Genomic DNA, 27,351 nt, shown 5'->3' on the forward strand with positions numbered 1-27,351 from the left:
CTGAGTTTTCATCAACACACTAGCGTTGCCACTGAGGAGCCACTGAGTAGTGAGTGAGGCCCCACAGTCCTGACACCTGACTGATGATTTCTACTGACTACTGCTGGCACACTAAAAATGCTTTTAAATTATAATAAAATGGAAAATGTATTTTTGTTATTTATTATTTCATTATACCAGAAAAATCAAACTTAGATAAAATGAAGAAACAACAAAAAAAGTAGACTGTGGAGACAGATAGGGAAAAACATAGGTGAAGAGCTCTTTGGCCGGCAGGAGATATATTTAATTGCTATTACAGCTTGCCCGCCAATATATTGTATCTTATAAATAGCTGCTATCCCTCATCAGTCCACCGGGGTCGCACTGTGAGACTGTGCGCATGTCGCATGAAAATCCTCGCGCACCCGTCGACCGGACAATCAACTCGTTTTGGCGCCACGGAGTTAACGACGACCGGCAAAGTTTTGCCACAAGGAGGATCTCGGCCCTGCTGCATTGTTTTGAGTCAGATATGACCCCTTTTCTTCGTTATGTCTCTTAACCTTCTGCTCTTTTCCCTTCAAATAACTCTCCACCGCCTCCAGGGCTTTTGGCCTCAACGCTGCCCTCCTCTGGCCACCACCCTTACGGCCTCTTATGCCTCTTCGTCATGAATGAGACACCCGCTGCATTTCTCTGCGTCACTCTACTAGAACGCGGGAGGCATTGCGGCCACCCCCGTTATCCGACCTTGACCGTCCAGCTGTTTGCCCCCCCCCCCCCCCCTTTCTTTAGTTTACCACCCGCTGCAGCCACGTCGAAAGTGTATCCCCAGTCTACCGCCCTCGGTTCTATGGATAGATCAGTGTTCACACGTGATACGCTCAGCGGAGCAGTTCCGCCAGCGGCGTTTTCGGTCTTGCCAGGACCCGGACCCCCCCCCCCCCCCCACGCAGCTTCAGCCGTACGCGTCCGCTCGGTTTTGGCCCCTTAAAAGCCGATCTGTGAATGAGGGAGCGGCGTCTCCGGCGACACCTTTCCGATCCCTCCGACGCGTCTTCCCAAAAAAGTGTGCGCGCGCGAGAAACGTCCTCAAGTTGGCCGGAATCCACAGGGTTCTTTAATAGTGTCTTTCACACCTCCCGTTTTTGGAGAACCGCAGCGTTTGACTTCGTATGACAAGACGACCGGTGGGAAAAACACCGCGAGCTTCAAATGTGTGATTTTCACTTCTCAACATGTCTCAATAATGCGTAAAAACCACGACAACGAGTCTCCGCTCCCACACACAGAAACCTGCCGCACCGCGCTCACCGATGTATGTTTGATTCTGTGCTTGGTTGTAATGTTCTATGGGACAACGGTTGCCCCCCTTTGTGGATTATTGATCACCTCCCTTAAACATCACCGAACCTTATCGTTTAGACAACAAAAAAGACAATCCGCAGCTTCAAGGTACCACTTTCTCTCTTTCACACCCCCCTCCCCCTATTTTATCACGCTGTGTTAGTCTAAATCAAATATATTCAAAAACGGTAAATACGGATTTTAATGAATTCCTTACGCCGTTTTTGAGTAACGCCGCGGCCTCGTGCGGGAAAAGGCCTCAATAAAACTACTTAGCCTTTATTCCACCTCCACCTACTTAATTTTCTACATCCCAAAATCGCAAATGACAAATTTGCCACACGCAACATCCCTCACATCTGCAGAGAAAAAAAACTCCCCCAAAGATGAAAAACCCTTCCAAAAAAAAGGGAAGAAAACCTTACGGGGGAGAAGGTCAGAGGAGGAATCCCACTCCCGGGATGGACTACAATGGATGTCATGTGTACAGAATGAACAATGTAAAAGATGTATAATACATTCAATTCATATAACAGAAATTATTCAAATAATTGCGAGTAGTAAGCCAGAAGCTCGGCAGGACCACTGTAGGGACCACCACCCTCAGATAGAACCACCATCAGATAGAACCACCATCAGATAGAAACCTGTGGGGAGGGAAAGCAAAGACTTTAGGACAGGGTGATGCTGGTTTATGACGAAGTAAAAGTGATGTGATTGTCCCACTATTCTCCCCCTTGTCCTTCACCAGCCCCCCTTATCCGGTATGTTGATGCTTGTTCCCTCGTTCAATACACGCAATGCGTCAATAATACACTGCGTAACTTACTATCCTGACGTTTTCCCACTATCTGGTATGTTGATGCTGACCTAACTGGCCCATTCTGATCAGTTCTTTCTCCCCGCTTCCTCTTCTATCGTCCACACACACACACACACACACACACACACACACACACACACACACACACACACACACACACACACACACACACACACTCATGAGACCTTTGTCCCACGGCTAGTGTCTCTACCCTCTCTTGGCTTGTCTTGACAAATGACTAAAAGCATACTGGGCAGAAAGGCCAGATTAAAAATAGAGTCAGTTCTACGGTGTTATAATGTGCACAAATGCCTTTGTTTTGTTTTTGTGTTTCAGACGTCAAGCTTTAGTGCCGCAACAATGAAAGCTCACTCAGTTTGGTGGTTGGTGGTTCTGGCAATATTAAAAAGTAGGAATTTATTACTCCACTTTGATAACAATGTAAACTTTAACAAGATTGTTATTAACAATTGTGAAATCACTTAAATTGACTTTACCACTTGTGTTTTAACCGTCACAGATGTTTCTTGTAGTGAAGCAACCGTCTTCGAACTGGTCACCACGTCCCTGACAGCTAAAGAGGGATCCTGCGTTGAAATCAGCTGCAGAGTCAATGGAAGAGTAAAAGCTGCTGGTGCTCACTGGTTTTGGATAAAGGACGTAGTGTGGAATAAAACAGTTTTGATTGGCACCGTCGTCTACAGCATAAATAAGTCACTCATTCCGGTCAGCACAGACTTTGCTGACAGAGTGAAAGAAATCAGTTCTCTTTTACCAGCTTCAGGAGGTTATCTTACAATCTCAAAAAAGAGCAGTATTTTACTCTGCAACTTGAAAAAGTCCGACATTGGAAAATATTTCTTTAGATTTGATGGGGAAGGAAAGTGGTACACCGACCCAGTGATACTACATGTTAAAGGTAATACTGAAATATACTTTAAGAAAATACATAGAAATTAATTAATCAGTAAGAGATGAGCTGGTCTGGAAGCAGAAATGTTTGAGTTGGTTGAAGTCAAGTTTACATTTTTGAATATTCTTAAAAGATAATTGGTCGTGGTGTTAAAAGTTAAGTGAAAATTTTACAACAATATAACAGCAAAGAATGAGAAAATATAATGTTTATGCAGCTTTTTTTAACTCGGAAGACTCAAAGTTTTAACTGAGCATTAAATGTATTTATCACTCTAAAGCTTTTAACTGAAGCGCTACTCACATGCTTTACTAACTGATCACCTCAGTAACGAATGGTAATTAATTCCTCTTTAGAACAGAAATAGTGAACAGAAGTAATTCACCACGACATTTCTTCTGATATTGTCCTTCTTATTTTTCCAGACAATCCATGCCTGATCACTTTTCAGCAACCGCCCGTCTTCAAGGAAAACGACACAGCAACGCTCACTTGCTCCACTTTGAGTTCATGTGGTTTAAACCCAGTAATCAAAAGTTTGAGTCCACGGTCTCCGACTTCACACCTAACGCATCCACAGGAGAGCAGAAATCAGAAGAGCACCTCGCTCAGTTTTACTGTTAACTGGCAGCATGACGGAGAGGAGTTTTCCTGCCAGACAGATGACAGCGACAGATATTTGATTCGAAATATCAGCTTGACTGTGGAATGTAAGTTTATAAATGGAGTCTATCTATGTCTGCTTTACCAGTGATCGACAGCAACTTAGATGAGAGTGAAAATGATTTGTTGGTGCAATTAAGTAAGCCAAATAAATATATAGTAAAATAATCAGGCTTAATCAAATGAGTGATACATCATTAAAATTCCCATTCTGCATATTTGCTGCATTTTCTACTTTATTTACATTTTGTATATTTACATTTACACTTTTGTACTTTCACTTAATGGCTTTTACTTGTAAATGCTCCTTCTTTAAGGATTCTATAAGCTCGTTATGTTTTCAGTACTTTATAGTAGCAAAAACGAATGAGAACATTTTTGAGCAGCTACCTTTGATGCATCTTTTGTAATAAATAAACAGTTCCTCATATTTCATTTCTGTGAGTGAGCAACAAGTTGAGGGATTTCTCTTTGACTCTGTGATTGACACAGATGCTCCCAGAGACACACAGGCTGAAAAACACCCTGCAGATGTTGTGGAGGGAGGATCTGTGACTCTCAAATGCGTCGCCAACGGACGCCCAGATCCCAACTTCACATGGTTCGGAAATGAAAATAAAGAAATTGGAAGAGGGGCCGAACATAAGATCACGTTGATTGTAGAGTCACAGAGTGGGGAATACCATTGTGAAGCTACAAACAAACTGGGGACAATGAAATCAAACCCTGTCAACATTAACGTTACATGTGAGTATATTATCATTATTATTTTACAGAATAATTGCTGCCAATTAGAATGAAGAAAGAATTCAATCTTGTGTTTCAGACCGGCCCGAGGTTGAGGTGTCCATGTCCCCTACTGCCACAGTTAGACAAGGAGATGCGATGACTTTGACATGTCGTGTGAGGAGAAGCAACCCGCTACCTCACACTTTCACCTGGTTTAAGGATGAGAAAGCCCTCAGCGAGGAGAGGACGGAGCGGTACGTCGTCCAGAGCATCCAGCCTGAGGACGCAGGCGACTACAAATGCTCGGCCATTAACGTCCGAGGCGAAGGAACATCGGTGCCCTTTAGGGTCAAAGTTCAATGTGAGTTTCACAGCTCTGAGAGCTCTACAAATGTTGTTGTTGAGTTGAAGTGGAGTGAGGAATTGAATATACAGCCTCCATCGCCGTAGAAAGCAGGCTTTATTATTATTATTATTTCCTAATCATAATTTCATTCTTTCTTTCAGATGGCCCGAGGAGGACAACCATTTCCATCAGTGAAGGTGATGAACGTGTGGGAGTTGGTAAATCTCTGACATTTTATTGTCAGACTGAGGCCAATCCCTCCCCGCTTGGATACTCCTGGTACCGAGACAACGAAACCATGGAGATTGACTCCTCACGGTGGAAGTACGAGACAACCAGAGATAACAAACGAACGCTGGTCACAGTAGAGAGAACAGATGAAGGTTGTTACACGTGCAAAGCAACCAACTTCATCAATACAGGGAAGCAAAGCGAGCCAGTGTGCATAGAAGTGCTCTGTAAGTAATTATGTCACTCTAATTAGTTTCTGTTATTATTATTTTTCATTTTTACGTCAAGTGTGATCATTAGAAAATCAGCGTTTACGTCCAAAGGACTCGATCAATCGCCCGAAAGTCATCACTTCAATTCATTGTCTATCTTTTAAATGTATATTTTAACGGTAAATTGTTATTTTTCTGAAGGAAATAAATACTTGCAGTAAACCCGCGTGCCTGTACAATGAATATTGAAATATAAAATGATTAAAAAACTTCAGCAGTTAGCTGAGCGTGGGAATGACAACGTGGCTAACGCACTGATTCCACCTCCCAGCACTTCTAAAGCTCAGACATTGCAACACTTTTATGATTTAACAACAAAAACACTTCTTATGGCGAGCAGTTGCCAGGCAACAAGGGAAGACCAAAATCAGGCATTTACCCCTGTTAAAGTAGCAAAATGTCACGAATGAGTTTGTATGCTAAATACATTAAAAAATATCCCCCTCGTTGATTGGTGAACTTCAGAGATGCTAACGTACTATGATGTTAAACAATGAATGAAACCTTCTGAAGATCATACCGATGTTTTCTCTCTGCAGATGCTCCCAGCAGTCCATCGCTATCCATGAAGACCGAGGTCAGGGAAGGTCAGCTGGTCACCATCAGCTGCAGCGTTGAAAGCTCCCCGCCCTCAAAGCTCACCTTGACACTGACCTCAGAGTCAAATCCTCCATCTTCAAAGGTGCTTTTCACTCATCCTGGTAGTGACCGGCGGCCCAACAATCTCTACCACACGTTTCACGTCACTTCCACCCACGCTGGCTTCTACACCTGCGACGCCACCAACACCGAAGGCTCAACGACCAGCGAACGGAAGAAGCTGGCGGTGAAATGTGAGCAAAAAAAACTTGTTCCAAAGGAAACTTGATTTAGAATGTAAAATGTAGATCTTTATTTTCTTTTCTGTCCATTAAGTGCCAGCTCGTACGAAGCACTTTAGATACTTTGAGTACACAAGTTTTCATACAAAAATGATTGAATGAGAAAACAGGCCGTTATAGATAAATAACAGTATTTGAAGTATTTTATTCATTGCATTTGGGAATGAATCTTATTTCCCAGCAGTGGAAGTATGTAAGGACTGCTGATAGCGGTTAACTATATCATCTATGAGCATCATGTGCGCGTGTAGTAATGATTACAACTACTTCTCTCACTTCCTCTTAATTCTGGTGAATGCAGATAGTCCCAAAGACGTGAGCGTAACAGCTCGGCCTTCCCTCGTCGTGGAGGAGAAGGAGCCGTTGACTCTGGAGTGCAGCGCCCGGTCCGACCCACCGGTGACCTCAGTCACCTGGAGAAAGGTGAGTGATGGCGAGACCGAGATCCTCGCGAAGACGCAGACCTTCTCCCTGAAGTCGGTCGGCCCTTCCGACAGCGGACTGTACAGCTGTGAAGCGAGCAACGACGTGGGAACCGGAAACTCACCGCAAACCGAGCTTAGAGTCAAGTGTGAGTGTGCTGCTGTCGTTGTGGCTAATGTCAAATGGTGTGGGCCCTTCAAGTGTCTTTCTGTGATCTTCCCACAATTTTCACATTCCACACACAGAAGCTTGTTATGTTCTATAAAAACAAGAACATATTGATCCTCAGATTCCCCAAAGCTGACAAAGATCACAGAGACGGAGCATTGGGGGGCCGACGGCACGAGTTCTGTGACGCTGAGCTGCAGCAGCCACAGCTACCCGCCGATCACGCAGTACTCGTGGTACAAGGAGAACCACGAGGCAGCGAATGAAAAGGTGTCCGACCGTCAGAACTACACGGTGCATTCAGACCAACCGGGATCCTACTACTGCGTCGCAACGAACGACATACATCAGAGAGCGTCCAGCCCCGTCCATCTGTTTGAGCGTGAGTGAATCTCAAGGAAATGTGTTGTTTCCTCCTCTGATTAAATCACGGCCGTTTGAAACTGTGCTTCTTTTCACACCTTTCTAATGTTCTGTCTCTTTTAACCACAGGAAACGTCTTGAAGACCGTGTTGATCATCCTGTTTATAGTCTTTCTACTCACCATTTTCTTGATTGTCGTTGTCTATAGGTGGAGTACGAACACAATTACATGCAGTGGATGATTTGTCATGTGTAATTTGGTGCAAACATTCACTCTTGTCCCTTTGTGTTTTTAGACAAAAGAGGAAGCGATCAAGTGAACAAGCAGCTACAAACACTTTCGGTTTTCTGGTGATGACTCATTTGTGTCTTTCCACTCAGTTACGTATCAGATCAAGAATAGAAGTGACCTCCCTCTTTTTTTTCTCCATTCAGCGCTGGTGGAACAGCAGCGAGAGGAATCGGACGAACGGCCGCGGTGCAGAGGATGACCTCTGGCCGGACCGTCGAAAGGCCCCATGATGCAAGTGTCATCCAGACAGCACGTAAGCAGCCTCACACACACTGACAGAGCATCCATTTAAGAGCCTTCAGACACGACTGGCAGCATAACTGTCGTCCCTGTCATTTGTCACTGCACCTTTTCATTCATGTTGGCCTTTGTTGTTCTGCAGACCTGCAGCCAACATCCACAGCATTTACTGCACGGTGAACGAGCCCTCGGGACAACACGTGAGTCACGCTGTCAAAGCTTCACGACAGCAACACATTAAAGTACTGAAAAAAGGAATCACAATTTCAAAAAGTTACAGGATATCGTACTTTATAAATAGGAAGTACGGACTTGTCATCACGTCCTTTGTCGTTCCTGGAGGAGCTTCTTTTAAGTCCGAGTACAAGATCTTTCTTCACGTTTTTTAGATTGATAGATCTGTGTAAGTTACACAAGTTACACACAAACAGCCTCAGAGTAGAACATTTTTTTTAAAGAGCCAGCAAAACATTAAAGGCTGTGGATAAAAATTGCACCCACAAAACATACCAAGCAATTTTTCTAGGATACAATATATTCCACCTCTGTGTGTCTCTGCTCAGGGTCCTCCTGCACTAAACGGAATCACAGAGAAAGGTGTGAACACACCGGAGGATTCCCTCAACTACGCCTCTGTGCACTTTGGAAAAATGTGAGAATGACAAAGAAAGGTTTTAATAAATGGCAAATATATGTGGTACGTTATGCACATGATGGTATTTTTATTTCTAGAAACCAACGGGCAAAGGCGGGAGAAGATGTGTATGCTAAAGTGTCCAAGCAAAAGCCGCCTAAAAAGGTCAGAATCCAAGGAACCGGATGTTTTTGGTCTGATATCACAAAAGAAGAACTATGTGGTGTGCATTGCGTCTCTGTGTCCACAAAGTTTTAATTGAATAAATTCCTTCTTACTATCAAAATGACATTACATTACATGTCAACTGACACTTTTATTCAAAGCGACTTACAATAAGTGCATTTAACCAAGAATACACCACAAAAGAAAGTGCAATTTCCTCAAATAAGCCGATCTACAACTTACTATAGATAAGAGCCATTATAAGTACAATTTAAGTCCTACAATCTTTTTAGTCTTTTAGTTGCGGCTGAAGATGTGAAGCCTCTCTGCGGTCCTGATATCATCAGAGAACTGGTTCCACAATTTCGGAGCAAGGACAGCAAAGAGTTGTGATTTTGTCGAGTGTTTTGCTCTCATTGAAGGAGAAACGAGCAGTTTGGTAGATGCAGAGCGGAGAGTGCGGGTCGGTATGTAGAGTTTGACCATGTCCTGGATGTAATATGCACCCGATCCATTCACAGCATGATATGTGAGCACCAATGTTTTGAACTGGATGCGGGCGGCCACCGGTAGCCAGTGAAGAGAGCGGAGGAGTGGAGTAGTGTGGGAGAACATAGGAGGGTTAAAGACCAGTCGAGCTGCTGCATTCTGGATGAGATGCAGAGGTCGAATAGCGTTCGCGGGGAGACCTGCCAGGAGGGAGTTACAATAGTCCAGGCGTGAGATGACAAGAGCCTGAATCAGTACCTTCGCTGCCTTCTGAGTGAGAAGGGGACGTAATCTCCAGATGTTGTAGAGCGCGTATCTACAGGATCGTGTTGTTGCAGTGATGTTGGGAGTCAGGGAGAGTCGGCTGTTGAGTGTGATGCCGAGGTTCCTCGCAGTCAAAGTAGCCGTTAACATGGAGTTAACAGTCAGAACTGTGAAGGAGAATCTTTTCCCGGAAAGAGAAGTAGTTCAGTCTCGTCAGGGTTGATTTTCAGATGTTGAGCAGACGTCCACTGAAAGATGTCAGTCAGACAGGCAGAGATCAGTGCCGCCAACTGAGTGTCCGAGTGAGGGAAGGAGAGAATTAACTGGGTGTCATCGGCATAGCGTGGTAGGAGAAGCCATGAGAGCGAATGACAGCGCCGAGAGAGTTGGTGTAGAGCGAGAAGACGAGGGGACCCAGGACGGAACCCTGAGGAATTCCAGTAGTAAGAAGACAAGGTTCCGACACTGATCCTCTTCAGGTTACCCGGTAGGTCCGGCCATCAAAGTAGGATGAGAGAAGGGAGAAAGCAGAGCCTGAGACACCAAGTTCCTGAAGGGAGGAGATAAGGATCTTATTGTTTACTGTGTCAAATGTAGTGGAAAAGTCCAGATGAGGACAAAGGAGAGAGTTGCTTTGAGACCGCGAGGAGAGCAGTTACTTAAGGAATACATTTCCAAGTTCTCACAAGCATTAAATGTGTGTTGATTTGATTGTAATGTTTTTCTTGCATAAAGTCCAGATAAACTATGACTGAAATAATCTGGCGACCATCTCTGTTGTTCCTCTAGAGCGAGGAAAGGCAGGAGGACTACGAGAACGCCAGCTCCGCCCACCTGGCCAGAGATCCAGATCCATGGAGCTCCGACACGGACTCCAGCGAGGAGGAGAAGGAGGTGGAGGTCCACTACTCTCAGGTGACCTTCGCGGCAAAGCCCGGACGAGGGGGAGGCGGCTGGTACTCCAGCAGCTCCGAGGGAGACGAGACACAGTACTCTGAGGTCAAATTGTGAGATGGCTGAGATGCTGCGACGGTGCTTTCCAGGTGCAGCCAGTTGTTGAATGATGGAACGAAACCTGAGCTTAAACCAAACATGTGGCACCTACATTATAAATGTTTATAAGCAAATAAAAATACATTTTTGTTCATACTTCTGCTTTGTAAAAGAAAGAAGGCGTGAGCAAACTAACAACTTTTAAATGTTGATATGTTTATGACATTTGTCAACAGTACAGGATGACATGGCTTTAATGTGGCGCAGCAGTTCCTTTACTGATGCTTGTTTTTGACAATATGTAAATCAGTTTGTGTGTGATGTCCCATTTCATAACATGCTTTCAATTCTGCTCTTGTATAACCGCCAACGTATCAGAGAATGTCCTTTTTTTTATGAACAAGCTCAGCCATATTATTGTATATGTAGAGAAAAAAATGATAAATACACACTTTTTTGTGATTTATTTTGACAAAGTTTTTTTTTTCTCAAAATACTTCATTATTTTCTTTTATAAACTATTGTATCAGTATTTTTCTTTACACACTGTGCCATACTCTACCTTTTCATGGACCGTTTTATTTGCTATACCATGACTTTTGTATAAACCTTCTTGACGTACAAGACAATGACTTCTTTTAACACACTATATCGTGAATGTCTTGTTTTTTGCAACATGAGAAAGACGCTATTCACACTCTACTTCAGAAAACCCTTTTTTTCACTCTTTTTGATGAGCTTGGAGTTCTAAATGACAATGTAAATGTTGTGAAGGCATTCTGCAAATAGATGTCAAATACTGGAAGTGTTGCTCAGTGCCTTTAATAGAGTTGAGCCCCTCCCTGGATAATGACTTCAAAAGCATAAAATACAGGAAGTGAGAGCAAGATGCATGCAGAAGACTGTAGGTAGAAAGTTTGTGTTCTCAAGCTCACATGGGGAGGCATGCAAATGTTAAGAAGTTTTAGGTGATTTGTGAAAACTCCTTTTACATGATCTTGTTCTTACTTTTGGAAGAAGGGTGTGTGCAACATGGTGCTGTAAGTGGACCACTCTAGGTAAGATCAGGCTTTTTTAAAATGTATCTTTCCATCTAAAATATATCTGTGCATAATGAAACTGAAAGACATCTACCTCTGTGAACATTTATTCCAATAATTAGCTTGGTGCAATGACTGAATCTAGAGAGTTGATTTCTACAAATTTGCTTTTTTTATTTGAACAAAAAAATAATTGTAGATTGGATTTAACCCTTTTCCGAATAATCTTCTTGTTTGAAATCAAAGTATTAACTGTTTATGACGAGAACACAATATATACTTTTGACAGTTTTAAGAACCAAGTTTGTGGCTGATAGATGACATAGTTGTCAAAGGAAACCTAATAACATTGTGCAAGTTGTGATAGTTGAGCTTATATATCTGGAATACCTACATCCCTACTTACACAATTCCCTAGAAATGATTAGAACGTGAGTAGATGTTGGACAATATAAAAATCTTTTCCCCTTTTGTATGTTGTGATAGTTGAGCCTATTTATCTGAAGTGCAAGAGAATGTCGAAATAAGGGAGGAAAGGAAAACCACTCAAAGCACTTAAAATGAAGAGGACAAAAAGAGGAAGTACAGCTGATTTTAATAAATGACTAAAAGCATAGTGGGCAGAAAGGCCAGATTAAAAATAGAGTCAGTTCTACGGTGTTATAATGTGCACAAATGCATTTGTTTTGTTTTTGTGTTTCAGACGTCAAGCTTTAGTGCCGCAACAATGAAAGCTCACTCAGTTTGGTGGTTGGTGGTTCTGGCAATATTGCAAAGTAGGAATTTATTATTCCACTTTGATAACAATGTAAACTTTAACGAGATTGTTATTAAATATTGTAAATCACTTAAATTGACTTTACCACTTGTGTTTTGACCATCACAGATGTTTCTTGTAGTGAAAGAACCCTCTTCGAACTGGTCACCACGTCCCTGACAGCTAAAGAGGGATCCTGCGTTGAAATCAGCTGCAGAGTCAATGGAAGAGTGAAAGCTGCTGGTGCTCACTGGTTTTGGATAAAGGACGCATTGTGGAGTAAAACAGTTTTGATTGGCACCGTCATCTACAGCATGAATAAGTCACTCATTCCTGTCAGCACAGACTTTGCTGACAGAGTGAAAGAAATCAGTTCTCTTTTACCAGCTTCAGGAGGTTATCTTACAATCTCAAAAAAGAGCAGTATTTTACTCTGCAACTTGAGAAAGTCCGACAATGGAAAATATTCTTTTAGATTTGATGGGCAAGAAAAGTGGTACACCGCGGCAGTGCGGCTACATGTTGAAGGTAATACTGAAATATACTTTAAGAAAAGACATGAAAAGAAATAGTGAGAAATGAGCTGGTCCGGAACATAATGTATTTCAAGAATTGGAAATAGTTCATGATCGTGTGTCTTTTTGTCATGACTCATGTCATGATTTTCTCATTTCATGGAAAAAACAGGAAATATAACAACTTTCCTTCAGAGGTTGACTTATAAGTTTTTTGTAAGACAAATGCTCTTATAGTACTATAGAGAGTGTTAGATTGCTCTGCAGCATCTCATCTGCTGTACACTTATTGTTACTTATTATTGTGGCTGGTAAAGTAACCATATCATCTTACCCTTGTATTGATAAGCTGACAGGTTGAGCTCCCCTGTTTGCACCTGATTCAACTGAAACCAAATTGTCCAAAACGTCAATAATCAGGTCATCAAATTAACCCGACTTTAGAGTCACACACCATGAAAGAAAAAAAAACATAATGTTAATGCAGCTTTTATTTGAACTCTGAAAGTGGTTGTTTGACTCTTTTCTCAACTGAGCCAATAAAGGTATTTATCCCTCGAAGCTTTTAACTGAAGCTCTACTCACGTACCGTATTTTCTGCACTATAAGGCGCACCTTCAATGACGTATTTTAGAATATTCTTCATATATAGGGCGCTTCGGATTTTGAGGCGCATAAGATTCTGCAGTCAAACGTTTGACGTCGGGGCGGGTGGATGTGGGGAGGTGGAGACGGTGCTTTCAGGGTCCGATCGACGCTGCGAGGTGCGTCCGCTCCCGCCGCCCCCCTCGCCATCCACGCCTTAAATCTTTGGCTGCTCTCCAGCCACGCCGCCTGCCAAGGCCCCCTTTTAGAATAACTTATTTTCCCCGTTAAGATGGTTCAGCTACTGTAGAGAAAAGGGCACCGTCTCTCGCTCTTTAATCTCATGAAGTGCTCGGCAAGAACGACAGCTTTGTTTCTCCGACGCGCCCTGAAACAAGCTCCATATCTCACGCGCTTGAGCGCCGCTCAGCATCTCGTCGTCGTAGACGAGCTTTGGCATGTTTGGCAGAGCGCTTTGAGCGCCGTGTGCAACCAGTATGGATCAACCGATTAACGAGTCGTTTTTGGAGAAAATTAAAGTCCAAAGTCCGTCCTTTTTGAATCACAGTAACTGACTAAATGGATTATATAAGTGCGCCTTGGTGTACGGAAAATACTGTACTTTACCAGCTCTGATAATTCAGTCAGTATTCACCTCAGTAACAAGTCGTAAATAATTCATCTTTAAAAGGAAAAAAAAACCCAAATAATTAAATCTTGATATTTGAACTGAACAGATTATAATGTACACTAGCTATTCTGTAAATTTGCCACAACATTTCTTCTGATATTGTCCATGTTTTTTTTTCAGACAATCCATGCCTGATCACTTTTAAGCAACCGCCCGTCTTCAAGGAAAACAACCCCATAACGCTCACTTGCTCCACTTTGAGTTCATGTGGTTCAAACCCAGTAATCAAACCTTTAAGGCCACTGTCTCCGACTCCGCTCTCAACGCGGCATTATAGCAGAAATAAGAAGAGCACGTCGCTCAGTTTTACTGTTAACTGGCAGCATGACGGAGAGGAGTTTTCCTGCCAGACAGATGACAGCGACAGATATTTGATTCGAAATATCAGCTTAACTGTGGAATGTAAGTTTATAAATGGAGTCTATCTATGTCTGCTTTACCAGTGATCGACAGCAACTTAGATCAGACTTCTTTGATTAATTGGTGCAATTTACAAGTAAGCCAGGTAAATAGATTTCTCTTTTGCTTGTATTGAATTGGTCAATCGTTTCAGATCGGCCCAAGGTTGAGGTGTCCATGTCCCCTACTGCCTCAGTTAGACAAGGAGATGTGATGACTTTGACATGTCGTGTGAGGAGAAGCAACCCGCTACCTCACACTTTCACCTGGATCAAGAACGAGAAAGCCCTTAGCGAGGAGAGGACGGAGCGGTACGTCGTCCAGAGCATCCAGCCTGAGGAAGCAGGCGATTACAAATGCTCGGCCATTAATGTCCGAGGCGAAGGAACATCGGAGCCCTTTAGGGTCAAAGTTCAATGTGAGTATCACAGCTCCTTTTGCTGCAGGGACGTCAAAGAGTTGATGATAGAAGAAAAGGATGCAAATCCACAGCCTCCATCGCCGTAGAAAGCATTATGATATTTCATTCTTTCTTTCAGATGGCCCGAGGAGGACAACCATTTCCATCAGTGAAGATGATAAACGTGTGGGAGTTGGTAAATCTCTGACATTTTATTGTCAAACTGAGGCCAATCCCTCCCCGCATGGATACTCCTGGTACCGAGACAATGAAACCATGGAGATTGACTCCTCACGGTGGAAGTACGAGACAACCAGAGATAACAAACGAACGCTGGTCACAGTAGAGAGAACAGATGAAGGTTGTTACACGTGCAAAGCAACCAACTTCATCAATACAGGGAAGCAAAGCGAGCCAGTGTGCATAGAAGTGCTCTGTAAGTAATTATGTCACTCTGATTAGTTTCTGTTATTATTTTTCATTTTTACGTCAAGTGTGATCATTAGAAAATTAGCGTTTACGTCCAAAAGGACTCGATCAATCGCCCGAAAGTCATCGTTATTTTTCTGAAGGAAATGAAATCTGTAAACTCTCGTGCCTGTGTAATAAATATGGAAATATAAAATGGTTCAAAAACTTGGATCAGCAGTTAGCTGAGCGTGGGAATGACAACGTGGCTAACGCACTGATCCACCTCCCAGCACTTCCAAAGCTCAGACATTGCAACACTTTTATGATTTAACAATAAAAACAGCTCTTATGGCGAGCTGTTGCCAGGCAACAAGGGAAGACCATAATCAGGCATTTACCCCTGTTAAAGTAGCAAAATTTCACAAATGAGTTTGTATGCTAAATACATAAAAAAATATCACCCTTGTTAAATGGTGAACTTGTCAGGGGTGCGGGGAAGGCAGGACGCAGACGTCGAGTAACAAAAGAAGACTTTAATAGTCAAAAATGCCAAAAGCAAAAGGCCAAGGGGAAAAAACACACACGAACCGGGGCAAAAAGGCAGGCAAGAACTAGACACATCCAGAACGTTCGACAATGACGCGATAAGTGACAGGAGACACACACAGCTTAAATACACTAGGGAGGTGCAGGTGATTGACACAGGTGGAAACAATTAGACAATCACAGGGGATGACAGGACAAGGCAGGAAGTGAAGGGAGACAAGAAACAGAAAACTACAAAATAAGACAGGACATAAAACCACACCGTGACAGAACTTCAGAGATGCTGGTTGGTTGTCTTTGTTTGCTTTGGAAGGAGCATAGCCAGCTGTTTCCGTCTACATCTCAGATATTTGTGCCCCTTTATATTAAATAGACGTGATGACGTGAAATGTAAAACTCTTCAGGTTCTCTTCAGTCATGAGGTGACCTCTTCTTTGGTAACTGCTATGATGTTAAACAATGAATGCATCCTTCTGAAGATCATACCGATGTTTTCTCTCTGCAGATGCTCCCAGCAGTCCATCGCTATCCATGAAGACCGAGGTCAGGGAAGGTCAGCTGGTCACCATCAGCTGCAGCGTTGAAAGCTCCCCGCCCTCAAAGCTCACCTTGACACTGACCTCAGAGTCAAATCCTCCGTCTTCAAAGGTGCTTTACACTCATCCTGGTAGTGACCGGCGGCCCAACAATCTCAACCACACGTTTCACGTCACTTACACCCACGGTGGCGTCTACACCTGCGACGCCACCAACACCGAAGGCTCAACGACCAGCGAACGGAAGAAGCTGGCGGTGAAATGTGAGCAAAAGAAACTTGTTCCAAAGGAAACTTGATTTAGAATGTAAAATGTAGATCTTTATTTTCTATTCCGTCCATTAAGTGCCAGCTCGTACGAAGCACTTTAGATACTTTGAAAGTTTTCATACAAAAATATTGAACTACAACAGTATATAAAGTAGTTTAAAATACAATGAATTTAAATGTAAGTCAACTGGGTCTATAAGTCATTGCATTTGGGAATGAATCTTATTTCCCAGCAGTGGAAGTATGTGTATTATGGAAGGATTACTGATAGCGGTTAACTATATCATCTATGAGCATCATGTGCGCGTGTAGTAATGATTACAACTACTTCTTACTTCCTCTTAATTCTGGTGAATGCAGATAGTCCCAAAGACGTGAGTGTAATCGCTCGGCCTTCCCTCGTCGTGGAGGAGAAGGAGCCGTTGACTCTGGAGTGCAGCGCCCGGTCCGACCCACCGGTGACCTCAGTCACCTGGAGGAAGATGAGCGATGGCGAGACCGAGATCCTCGGGAAGACGCAGACCTTCTCCCTGAAGTCAGTCGGCCCTTCCGACAGCGGACTGTACAGCTGTGAAGCGAGCAACGACGTGGGAACCGGAAACTCACCGCAAACCGAGCTTAGAGTCAAGTGTGAGTGTGCTGCTGTCGTTGTGGCTAATGTCAAAGGGTGTGGGCCCTTCAAGTGTGTCTCTGTGAAACTCCCACAATTTTCACATTCCACACACAGAAGCTTGTTATGTTCTATAAAAACAAGAACATATTGATCCTCAGATTCCCCGAAGCTGACAAAGATCACAGAGACGGAGCATTGGGGGGCCGACGGCACGAGTTCTGTGACGCTGAGCTGCAGCAGCCACAGCTACCCGCCGATCACGCAGTACTCGTGGTACAAGAACCACGAGGCAGCGAATGAAAAGGTGTCCGACCGTCAGAACTACACGGTGCATTCAGACCAACCAGGATCCTACTACTGCGTCGCAACGAACGACATACATCGAAGAGCGTCCGGCCCCGTCCATCTGTTTGAGCGTGAGTGAATCTCAAGGAAATGTGTCGTTTCCTCCAATGATTAAATCACGGCCGTTTGAAACTATGGGGCGCCGTTTGTAAAATGTTGCACGTTCCAAAATCCTGCGCAGTTTTTCTACATTTAGCAATATCATATGAACAAAAAAGCACGACAACATTCACATGTCACTTTTTCAAACATTTAGAGAAATTCATATACATTCATGCAATAACTTTTCCAAGGATAATGTTTGGCAGTAACAAAGTAGTTAAATAATATAAATGTTAAAACTAAATGTAAATGTTAAAACTAAATGTAAATGTTAAATGTAAAGTCTACATTTAAGACTTGACTGAACATACATTACGGTAATTCACGCCGCGGCAGGACAAGCTGGAAAGTCCGGATAAATTAGCTCGCTATAGAGCTGTCAAACTTATTTTAGAAAGGGGGCCACATACTGTCCACGTTGAAATCATGCGGGGGGGGGGGGGTTCACGGGGGCGGAACGTTTGACCGTTTTTCCACATTTATCATTATATGAACAAAAAAAGCACAATATTATTCACATGTCACTTTTTCAAACATTTAGAGAACTGCATGTACATTCATGCAATAACTTTTCCAATACCTTTTTTATTTAACAACTTTGTTACTGCCAAAACATTATCCTTGGAAAAGTTATTGCATGAATGTACATGCAGTTCTAAATGTTTGAAAAAGTGACATGTGGATATTGTCATGCTTTTTTTGTTCATATGCTAAATGTGGAAAAAATGCGCAGGATTTTAGAACGTGCAACATTTTAGAAACTGCGCCCTATATGAAACTGCTTATTTTCACACCTTTCTAATGTTCTGTCTCTTAACCACAGGAAACGTCATGAAGACTGTGTTGATCATCCTGTTTATAGTCTTTCTACTCACCATTTTCTGGATTGTCGTTGTCTACAGGTGGAGTACGAACACAATTACATGCAGTGGATGATTTGTCATGTGTAATTTGATGCAAACATTCACTCTTGTCCCTTTGTGTTTTCAGACAAAAGAGGAAGCGATCAAGTGAACAAGCAGCTACAAACACTTTCAGTTTTCTGGTGATGACTCACTGGTTCAAGTTTCCACTCAGTTACGTATCAGATCAAGAATAGAAGTGACCTCCCTCTTTTTTTTCTCCATTCAGCGCTGGTGGAACAGCAGCGAGAGGAATCGGACGAACGGCCGCGGTGCAGAGGATGACCTCTGGCCGGACCGTCCAAAGGCCCCACGATGCAAGTCTCATCCAGACAGCACGTAAGCAGCCTCACACACACTGACAGAGCATCCATTTAAGAGCCTTCAGACACGACTGGCAGCTTAACCGTCGTCCCTGTCATTTGTCACTGCACCTTTTCATTCATGTTGGCCTTTGTTGTTCTGCAGACCTGCAACCAACATCCACAGCATTTACTGCACGGTGAACGAGCCCTCGGGACAACACGTGAGTCACGCTGTCAAAGCTTCACGACAGCAACACATGAATGTACTGAAAAAAGGAATCACAATTTCAAAAAGCAACAGGATATCATGCTTTATAAATAGGAAGTATGTAATTGTCATAGTGTCCTTTGTGGTTCTGGGAGGAGCTTCTTTTAAGTCAGAGGATCTTTAACGGTTTAATCTGTTGTTTTTGGACTAAAGCCAAACATCTCGTCCAGCGTCATCGCCAGATTTATACGTTTTGGCCTCTGAGTGGCGCTCTTCTCCACGTGCGGCTACTCAGTTCTAACAAGCAAATTCAAACGAGCGGTTAAACGTGCAAATTCTCTGCCCGGGTTGCGCCTGTCGCAGAGCAATTCACCGCCAGAACAATATGTTGAGTAACGTTTTTTGTCGACGACCTAGAGAATGAATAAGTGGTTATTTGTATTTGACAAAAGCTCTTCAATCTGATCAATTATCTCGTTAAAAGACCGGATTAGACAAAGTGGTTCCAGAGAAGTTATAATGGCTGCCGGATCAGTGGCTAAAAACAGCCCGAGTAGAAAATATTTTTTGAAGAGCCAGTGTAGCGACACGAGGCATGATGTAAAGGTGAGGGCAGTTTAAATATTATAATGTTGCCAGACAACGCCACCCAGGGAATTGTTTTAAATCTTCACCCAAACAAAACTAAGGGGAGGCACTCCGGTTCGGTTCAAATGATGCAGAGACGTAGTTCAAGACAATGTAATTTTATCAAATTAATTTACTGTTTAAAAACCTCTTCACTCTGGGACAAGCAACGGGGGAACCAATCAGGGCTGAGACTCACGATGGACGGTTCAAAGAAAAGGGGACCCAAGGAGCACCACACGGGAAACTAAAAGTGAAGCAAACTCCAACAACATGCAAAAACATAAGAGCGACACCACCACCTGGGACACCAATCCACCACCGCAGACTCAGCACCTGAATAGGGAGAGATGAGAGAAACAGGTTTAAAATAAAAGAAACTAAACCAAAACAGAAAGAGGAAATTACCATTAACCAAAAACTATAATAAAACAAACTGCTAAACCAAAGCTTAACAAAATCAAAAGAACAAATTGACAAGACAAATAACAAAGTACAGCCGGTCTCTCGTACAGTTAAAATGTGTCTTGACCCAGTAGGAGGCCCACAGCGAAACTCAAAAACGAGCAATGTGGGGAGGCCAACGACAAAGCAGACCCAAACAAGGTGGGTTTAGCAAAAGGCAAACTAGAATAACAGTTAATTTAGCCAAGGTAAGGCAGGTTAATTTAGCCAAGGTAAGGCAAGGCAGGTTAATTTAGCCAAAAGGCAAAGCAGCAGTGGTCTAACGGGTGTAGAGCTGATGCTCAATGATCCTTGCCCTGCAGAGGAAAACAGACATTAAAGCCTTACTATGGTTGGAGGAGGGAGCTAAAGCCACTGCGCTACATACCGGTCAGGACGCTTCAGCCAATCAACATGGGTCGGAGGGATTGACGCTACCACGAGAATCACCAGCATGGACATTGAGTGCATCAGGTGGAGATTAGTACGCAGCCATACCAGTGAGCTTCTAGGACACAAACGCACTTAAATGAGCACTGGACGGACAACGTGGGAGCGAATACAGCTGCTGCCGACAGCCTACCTGTCACCACACGGAGCAGCGTGAAAGACGCCAGGATGTGTCGTAACCGCAGCCTCTGGCAAGTGAAATGCAGACAGGTGCTCTGAAGCCGCCTTTACGCCGTATTATCATGCAGCGATTGGCTGTCATCCAGACCCAGCTGAAAGTCATTAAGACCAATCACTGCATACTGCCACACCAGCAAAAGAACAGGACATTTTCTAGGATATAATCAGCCTCCACCGTTGGTGTAATTGTATTTCAGAGATGTTTCAAAGTAGCTCTGTCCTGTCTGTATTCTGTAGTAAAGTGGAGCCCTGAAGGAGCAGAGGGCCGAAAGCTTGTTGTTGGAGGCGTGAATAACCCGATTCATTCCACCTCTGTGTGTCTTTGCTCAGGGTCCTCCTGCACTAAACACAATCACAGAGAAAGGTGGGAACACACCGGAGGATTCCCTTAACTACGCCTCTGTGCACTTTGGAAAAATGTGAGAATGACAAAGAAAGGTTTAAAACATGGCAAATTTATGTGGTACGTTATGCACATGATGGTATTTGTGTTTCTAGAAACCAACATGCAAAGGCGGGAGAAGATGTGTATGCTAAAGTGTCCAAGCAAAAGCCGCCTGAAAAGGTCAGAATTCAAGGAACCGGATTTTTTTTTGTGTGTTATCACAAAAGAAGAAGACGCTATGACTTAAATAATCTGGCAACCACCTCTGTTCCTCTAGAGCGAGGAAAGGGAGGAGGACTACGAGAACGCAAGCTGCGCCCACATGGCCGGAGATTCAGATCCACGGAGCTACGACACGGACACCAGCGAGGAGGAGGTGGAGGTCCACTACTCTGAGGTGACCTTCACGGCGAAGCCCGGACGAGGGGGAGGCGGCTGGCACTCCAGCAGCTCCGAGGGAGACGAGACGCAGTACTCTGAGGTCAAAGTGTGAGATGGCTGAGATGCTGCGGCGGTACTTTCCAGGTGCAGCCAGTTGTTGAATGATGGAACGAAACCTGAGCTTAAACCAAACATGTACCTACAGCACCTACATTATAAATGTTTGTAACCAAATAAAAATACATTTTTGTTCAAACTCCTGCTTTGTAAAAGAAGGTGTGGGAAAATTACATACTTTTAAATGTTGATATGTTCATGACATGTGTGCATGATGTCCCATTTCATAACATGCTTTCAATTCTGCTCTTGTATAACCGCCAACGTATCAGAGAATGTCCTCTTTTTTTATGAACAAGCTCAGACATGTCAATATATATGTAGAGAACAAACAAAATGATTGATAAATGGGTTTTTCTTTTCTTTTTAAAAGAAAATAGTTGTCCCGGTTTGGGTTCATGTCTAGTTTTATTTTGTAGTGTCTTGCCTCTGTTCTCCCTGGGTCACATCACTTCCTGCCTTGTCCTGTCATCCCCTGTGATTGTCATGATTGTTTCCAGCTGTTTCCAATCACCTGCACCTGCACCCTAGTGTATTTAAACCATGTGTGTCTGTTGTCACTCGTCGCGTTCCATGTTAATTGTGCCATGTTAGTTGGTGGATGTCAGAAGCCCATGTTCTTGTTCCTGACTCCTGTTCTCCTGTTCTATGACTTCGTTTTTGCCCTTTTGGAGTTTTGTTTTTGAAGACCGTTTTTTGACTATTAAAGTCCCTTTTTGTGACTTTTTTTTATGACTATTTATAAACACACTTCACCCAAATGTCTTCATTACTTTTTTTGACATACTATACCAGACTTCTTTTAAATACTATGTGAGTTTTTTTCAATATGCCATACATTGGCTTTCAATGGTTTTCAACATGCTGTAGTTTACTTTATTGTTATGCCACACTATGACTTTCACCTTTACTATGAATTCTTTGAGTTTTTATCAACACGCTATTAAGTCTTTTTAAAACGTACTTTGAGGTCCTGTAATTGGATTTTGGGGGTTAAACATTTTTTCAATATTCTATACTACTACATAGAAAATTTGAAGAGTACAAAAGTATAAAACAGGTATAAAAGTGTTTACTGTTATGAGCTACATTTTAAGCTGTGGCAACTTAAATATGAATGTCCAAATTCAATTTGTTCTGAATACTGGATCATGAAAGAAAGAATGCATGGGCAGTTGTTCATATTTTAAATATTTATTTACATACCCAAATTGGTGATTAGCACATGATGAAATGGCTTTAAACGTTACCGAGGCTTGTTTCGAAAGAAACAAGCTATTTAAAACAAGTTATTTAAACATAACAAGCACAATTAATAATGAAGAAAACATTTCAAAAAGTTGAAAAAAAACGACTCTCCTCAAGAATACAGATAATTAATAACTCAAGTGAGCTCTAAGACAAAAGATAATAAATGTAAACAGTAGCATGACAAATGTGACTCTATTGAAGTGAGAGACGTAGAAAAGCATCAGCAGTGACTTTACAGGCAGCGTTTACTGTTGGATGGTGGAACACTAAATGTTTTTCATTTCTATGCTTCTTCTGTGCATTTTTCAGCAAAGAGACACGAGATAATGAAATAAAAAGGCAAAAAGTTGAGAGCTAAGCTTGAAGCCGCGAGTGTGAGGCATTACTCACGTTGTATAAGGAGGCCTGCAGTGTGGTTTCTATCTCCACAGCTCTGCTGATACGATAAAGTCCTGTTCCGTTGTCAGCCTCCGTCTCTTCCTCCCTTGTGTGTCCTCTATTGCTTCTTTCATTCCTATTTATTTCCATAGCTCACATGCTTTTTTGATGAGCTGGTCTAGAAGAAAACAAGAGGGCTGCTTCAGTAATGGAGAAGAGGGGATAGTCGTTACACACTTAGACCCAGCTGGATTACAAAACCTCCATTTAAAACAACCGTTTATTTTTACATTACACTTCTTGGTTTACTTCCGGCTACCAGATCCCCACGGGAGAGGAAAGACAGGCGGTGCATCAAGAAAATATGCAAGAATAGTGTATGTTGTTTACAGCATGTTACACTATGACGTTTTTACTGCATACTATGGCTATGACTGAAACTTTTTAATTGAAGGCTTCCAGGCTTATTTTTTTTTTTCAAAACAAATAAGCAATAGTTTATGTGGAGTAATTTAAGTAAGTCTCACGTTGGCAGCAATGGTTATGCAATGCTATTTCAAAGCAGCCTCCAAGTGACAACAACCACCAATTTGTCTCTTTGGAGGGTTTAGCATTAACCTCACCTGAAAAGAATAGTAAACACATCAGCAGCGTCCCGATGGCTCCCACCAAAGAGCCAAAGAACAGAGACAAAGGATGGAAGCCTGAAAAGTCCCCACAGTTTATATGAGTCAGTAAAACCAGAGAGAGACATATTATACAAAGTAAAACATCCTCATATCTCTGTACCTGGCGTAGTGTTGGTGGAGGACACGCTGAATACGAAGCGATCAGAGCCCACAGAGTTGTTACTAAGGCAGACTAGAGAGAGCACGTCTTCGTCCAAATAGTTCACGGTGATTTGGCTCCACATAACCAAACTCCCAAGGGGAACTTCCCTGGTTGGGATGACAGAGTGATCGACAGCCTTCCCAGGCAGTTCCCAAAAAAGGGAGGGAGGAGGGTTCCCCTGGCTGTTACAGTCACATCGTGTCAGGGAACCAATGCTGACACAGCGTGAAGAAGGCAGAATCTGTGGAGCAACTGAGACACAGAAGATAATTGGCCTTTTTGTGCATGCTTGGTGAAACTTACTGGGAGAATTAAATAATTAAATTTAACAACGGATAAATAAACCTGTTGAGTTGCGTTACTCGCATTCTTGCAGCTAACGTTGCATTTGGAGTAAAAGAGCGGACGATTCAGATGAGCCGTCTTCGGCATATTTACTTTACGAGCTGCCGCTGACACATCAGTCTCACGGTCAGACGGCCTTCATTACTTCTTCATATAAAACGGCAAAACCTTTTGGGACAAACAAAACAGCAATGCAAACGAGTGCCCCCTTGTGGCTCATGCACAACACAGCTCAGCACTGTACTACACCATCACCACAACTGAGGACATAATGAACATATCCCAACAAAACCTCACATCAATACTGTCCAGATACTGACTGAGTCTTGGCTTCAGAACAGCAGATCTACATTCAGCACATGAATCCACTGGAAACGTACACTCATGTGTAATTCAAAGTCTTTGCTGTGTAAAATCAACTCACACTGAATGTCCAGCTGGATCGCTGCTGACTGATCCTCCCCCAGATCGTTTCTGGCCTTACAGCGGTAGTGACCGCTGTGGCTCGGGTCCACGGCGCCCAGTTTCAAGCTCGACCCAGGCTCCTCCTCATCATCATCTTTGTACCAGGTGTAGTTGGTCACGGGGGGGTTCGCACGGCTCTTACAGAGCAGAGAAACGGAGACGCCCTCCAGTATGGGACCGTCGGGTTGGACAATGACTGTAGTTCCCTTGGGAGGAACTGTACAAAAAAAGCACGCACACGTATGTGTTCAGTCCATGTTGACGGTGGATATTTGCCATCTGTGTTTCTGTCGCACTCTGACTCACACTGTACGTCTATCTGAGCGGTGGACGAGTTCTGGCTTCCATATCTGTTACTGACTTGGCAGAAGAACCTGCTGTCCGTCTCTGAGACGTTAGTGGAGAGCAAAGCGTGGAAACCCACTGCCACCACCTGACCTCCATCCACTTTGTACCAGGTGAACTCGTCCACGGCCGGATTTGCGTCGGTGCTGCAGGTCAAGTTGACCGAGGTGCCCTCTATCACGGGACCCGAGTGGCTGACTGACGTGTTGTTTGGAGGATCTGGAAGAGGATTTTAGCAAATCTACTGAGCTCAAGACCTGCTGGTAGATGGATTTTGTTTCCTTGGGACAACGATAACCAGCTGCTGCTCAAACTTCTTATTCATGAGTGATATGACGGAGGTATGAATCTTCTCATCTAGTGCTAAACACAAAATTAAATACTCCATAAAATAAAAATATCCCCAACAACCCAATGCACCTTACTTCAACAAGCTGAGATGAAGATGTGAAAAGACGATGGGCTTTTTACATGTTATCTTATATGAATAAGACATAACAAAACATTTTAAGCAGCAGAATCGTACTCACAAAGAATGTGGAGGGTCAGATTATTTTCATACTGAAGGTCACTGTGTCCAGCCTGTCGTCTGTAGAGAGCAGAGCACTGTAACCTCTGTCCGTTGTGGAGGCGGGAAGCAGTGAAGTTCAGAACGGAGGTCACGGATGCACTTTGTTGGTTCTCCTTAACGTCGCCGATAGCAGGGGTCCAAGTGAGAGCCGGGGGAAGAAGGAGGCAGGGAGCTACAGCCGAGCACTCCAACCTCACTGGATCTCCTTCCTCCACCTCGACCGGGGGTGGAGTTATGGCCGGTTTAGGAAGTGAATCTGAGGAGTGAAAAAACAACAGGAAAACGTCAAGAGAGAAACCTGAGGATGTCAGTTTTACATATGTGAGAGTAACAGGGTGTTACACAAACCTGTGATGGTGATCTGGACGTTTGTTGGAAAGCTGTACTTCAAGTCGTTGTTACACTGCACTCTGAAGTAATATGTGTTATTATCTTTTAGCGACATGTTGTGGAAGACGGTGGTGCAATTCTTTGCACGCAGGTTTCCCGTCAGGTTTCCTTGCAGAGTGTTTGCGTTTGTACTTTGTCCAGTGAGACCAGAGTTGAACACCGTTTGACCAAACGGCCCGTCTGTGTTCCAAATGGCTACACAGGTATCATTCAGGTATTCATTAAATGTTGGGATAAGGCTGAAAGTGCAGGGGATCATCACACAGGACCCACTGAGTCCCTCCAGGCTCTGAGGCATGAAGCTTGCCCAGTTCTGGCATAAACTACCTGATAAAACAATCGCAGTAACATAAATTCCTGCAATCTTTAACAAAAAAAATCAAGTAGCTCAGTAAATGTCCCAATAAATGATTAAAAGGAAAAATTAAACAATCAAAACATTTTTTTCACTATTTGTGAGCACTTTCATTAAACCACATTAAAAGCATTTAAATGTGTGAAACTCTACCTTGCAGGAGGCAGCACAGCAGGAGAAGCTGGGCAGCACCTGCCATGCTTTCCTGTCAGGTCGATGCGCCTACAGAGAGATGCTGTGCTGCACACAAAGGAGATCTATTCATCTCTAATGTCTGTTTTACCATCACAATATCAGCAAGGTGATGCACAATAAATGTTTTTTACACTGGAAATCAAATTCATTTGATAATCACACAAACAAAAAGAGTTTCTCAAACAATCTCTGCTTGCAATTTTTGTTTTGTGATTCCTGGTGTTTTTATTGTTTATCATTGTAACAGCAGAGAACTTTTATAGCTTCTCTATACTGACTATTGATCAACTGAGGAGGTAAACAGGGATATATTTTCTAACGATACGGCATCTCTTAACACATCAACCAACTACCTCTTACCAGAACTGCTATTTGTATTTTAGTTTACTGTAATGATCTGTCTTTTTTGTACTGTGTTGCATAGCGTGATCTGAAAAAGAATTGGTAGAGAATACATGAATAAATCATATTAATGCAAATCTAGTGAATGTTAAATATTTAAAGAATGTGCAACTTTAAAATGAAACTTTAAAATAAAAATACTTAAATTAGATTGTACGTCCTTGAGTTCTTATACAGATCTACTGGATCAACAAACAAGAAAGAACAAACATTTTTACAGCTTTCAATCATTTGAGTTTTCTGAAATCTAGTTCTTACCTTAATGCCAATGACGATGATCAGCATACGATGTCTTTACTTTTTTGAAAAAAAACAACGCATCGCAAATTTAAATAGAAAACTCCTGACTTGATCAGTATATAAAACACTGATACTTGATTCTGCGCAGCTAAATAAA

At 42.9% G+C, this 27,351-nt stretch overlaps 3 protein-coding genes across 10 annotated transcripts; 2 read left to right on the plus strand and 1 right to left on the minus strand.

Annotated features, from left to right (window-relative positions):
* The first annotated feature begins 365 nt into the window (after positions 1 to 365).
* Positions 366 to 10,865, plus strand: LOC120813373 (B-cell receptor CD22-like). Its single transcript, XM_078094145.1, has 18 exons — positions 366 to 507; positions 2,489 to 2,561; positions 2,673 to 3,071; positions 3,491 to 3,775; positions 4,221 to 4,475; positions 4,555 to 4,818; positions 4,965 to 5,261; positions 5,846 to 6,139; positions 6,489 to 6,758; positions 6,900 to 7,160; positions 7,271 to 7,349; positions 7,438 to 7,492; positions 7,577 to 7,654; positions 7,713 to 7,771; positions 7,816 to 7,873; positions 8,237 to 8,325; positions 8,406 to 8,472; positions 10,015 to 10,865. Exons 2-18 carry the CDS (start codon positions 2,513 to 2,515, stop codon positions 10,234 to 10,236), a joined length of 3,081 nt encoding a protein of 1,026 aa, XP_077950271.1. The 5' UTR covers positions 366 to 507; positions 2,489 to 2,512; the 3' UTR covers positions 10,237 to 10,865.
* LOC120813374 (B-cell receptor CD22-like) lies at positions 10,851 to 22,153 on the plus strand. Of its 2 annotated transcripts, XM_078094684.1 has the most exons (16): positions 10,851 to 11,276; positions 11,962 to 12,034; positions 12,145 to 12,543; positions 13,927 to 14,208; positions 14,360 to 14,623; positions 14,745 to 15,041; positions 16,068 to 16,361; positions 16,728 to 16,997; positions 17,139 to 17,396; positions 18,251 to 18,329; positions 18,418 to 18,472; positions 18,559 to 18,668; positions 18,798 to 18,855; positions 20,874 to 20,962; positions 21,042 to 21,108; positions 21,206 to 22,153. In XM_078094684.1, the coding sequence occupies exons 2-16, from the start codon at positions 11,986 to 11,988 to the stop codon at positions 21,419 to 21,421; spliced, it is 2,787 nt and encodes a 928-aa protein (XP_077950810.1). In that variant the 5' UTR covers positions 10,851 to 11,276; positions 11,962 to 11,985; the 3' UTR covers positions 21,422 to 22,153. The 2 variants fall into 2 exon arrangements, with proteins under 2 accessions (XP_077950810.1, XP_077950811.1); XM_078094685.1 differs by lacking the exon at positions 20,874 to 20,962 and having other exon boundaries at positions 10,911 to 11,276.
* Positions 22,154 to 22,606: 453 nt separating this feature from the next.
* Positions 22,607 to 27,351, minus strand: LOC120810303 (myelin-associated glycoprotein-like). 7 transcript variants are annotated; one of them, XR_013453633.1, is made up of 10 exons: positions 27,213 to 27,349; positions 26,511 to 26,597; positions 25,961 to 26,329; positions 25,572 to 25,868; positions 25,003 to 25,260; positions 24,656 to 24,913; positions 24,325 to 24,399; positions 23,845 to 24,138; positions 23,679 to 23,759; positions 22,607 to 23,233 (listed from the first exon to the last, which is right to left on the minus strand). XR_013453633.1 is itself a non-coding variant. In XM_078094717.1 (9 exons), exons 2-9 carry the CDS (start codon positions 26,554 to 26,556, stop codon positions 23,196 to 23,198), a joined length of 1,641 nt encoding a protein of 546 aa, XP_077950843.1. In that variant the 5' UTR covers positions 26,557 to 26,579; positions 27,213 to 27,351; the 3' UTR covers positions 22,607 to 23,195. The 7 variants fall into 7 exon arrangements, 6 of the variants coding, with proteins under 6 accessions (XP_077950843.1, XP_077950840.1, XP_077950841.1 ...); XM_078094717.1 differs by lacking the exon at positions 24,325 to 24,399 and having other exon boundaries at positions 26,511 to 26,579; positions 27,213 to 27,351; XM_078094714.1 differs by lacking the exon at positions 24,325 to 24,399.

This window comes from Gasterosteus aculeatus, chromosome 20, assembly GCF_964276395.1.
Source record: "Gasterosteus aculeatus chromosome 20, fGasAcu3.hap1.1, whole genome shotgun sequence".
NCBI lineage: Eukaryota > Metazoa > Chordata > Actinopteri > Perciformes > Gasterosteidae > Gasterosteus > Gasterosteus aculeatus.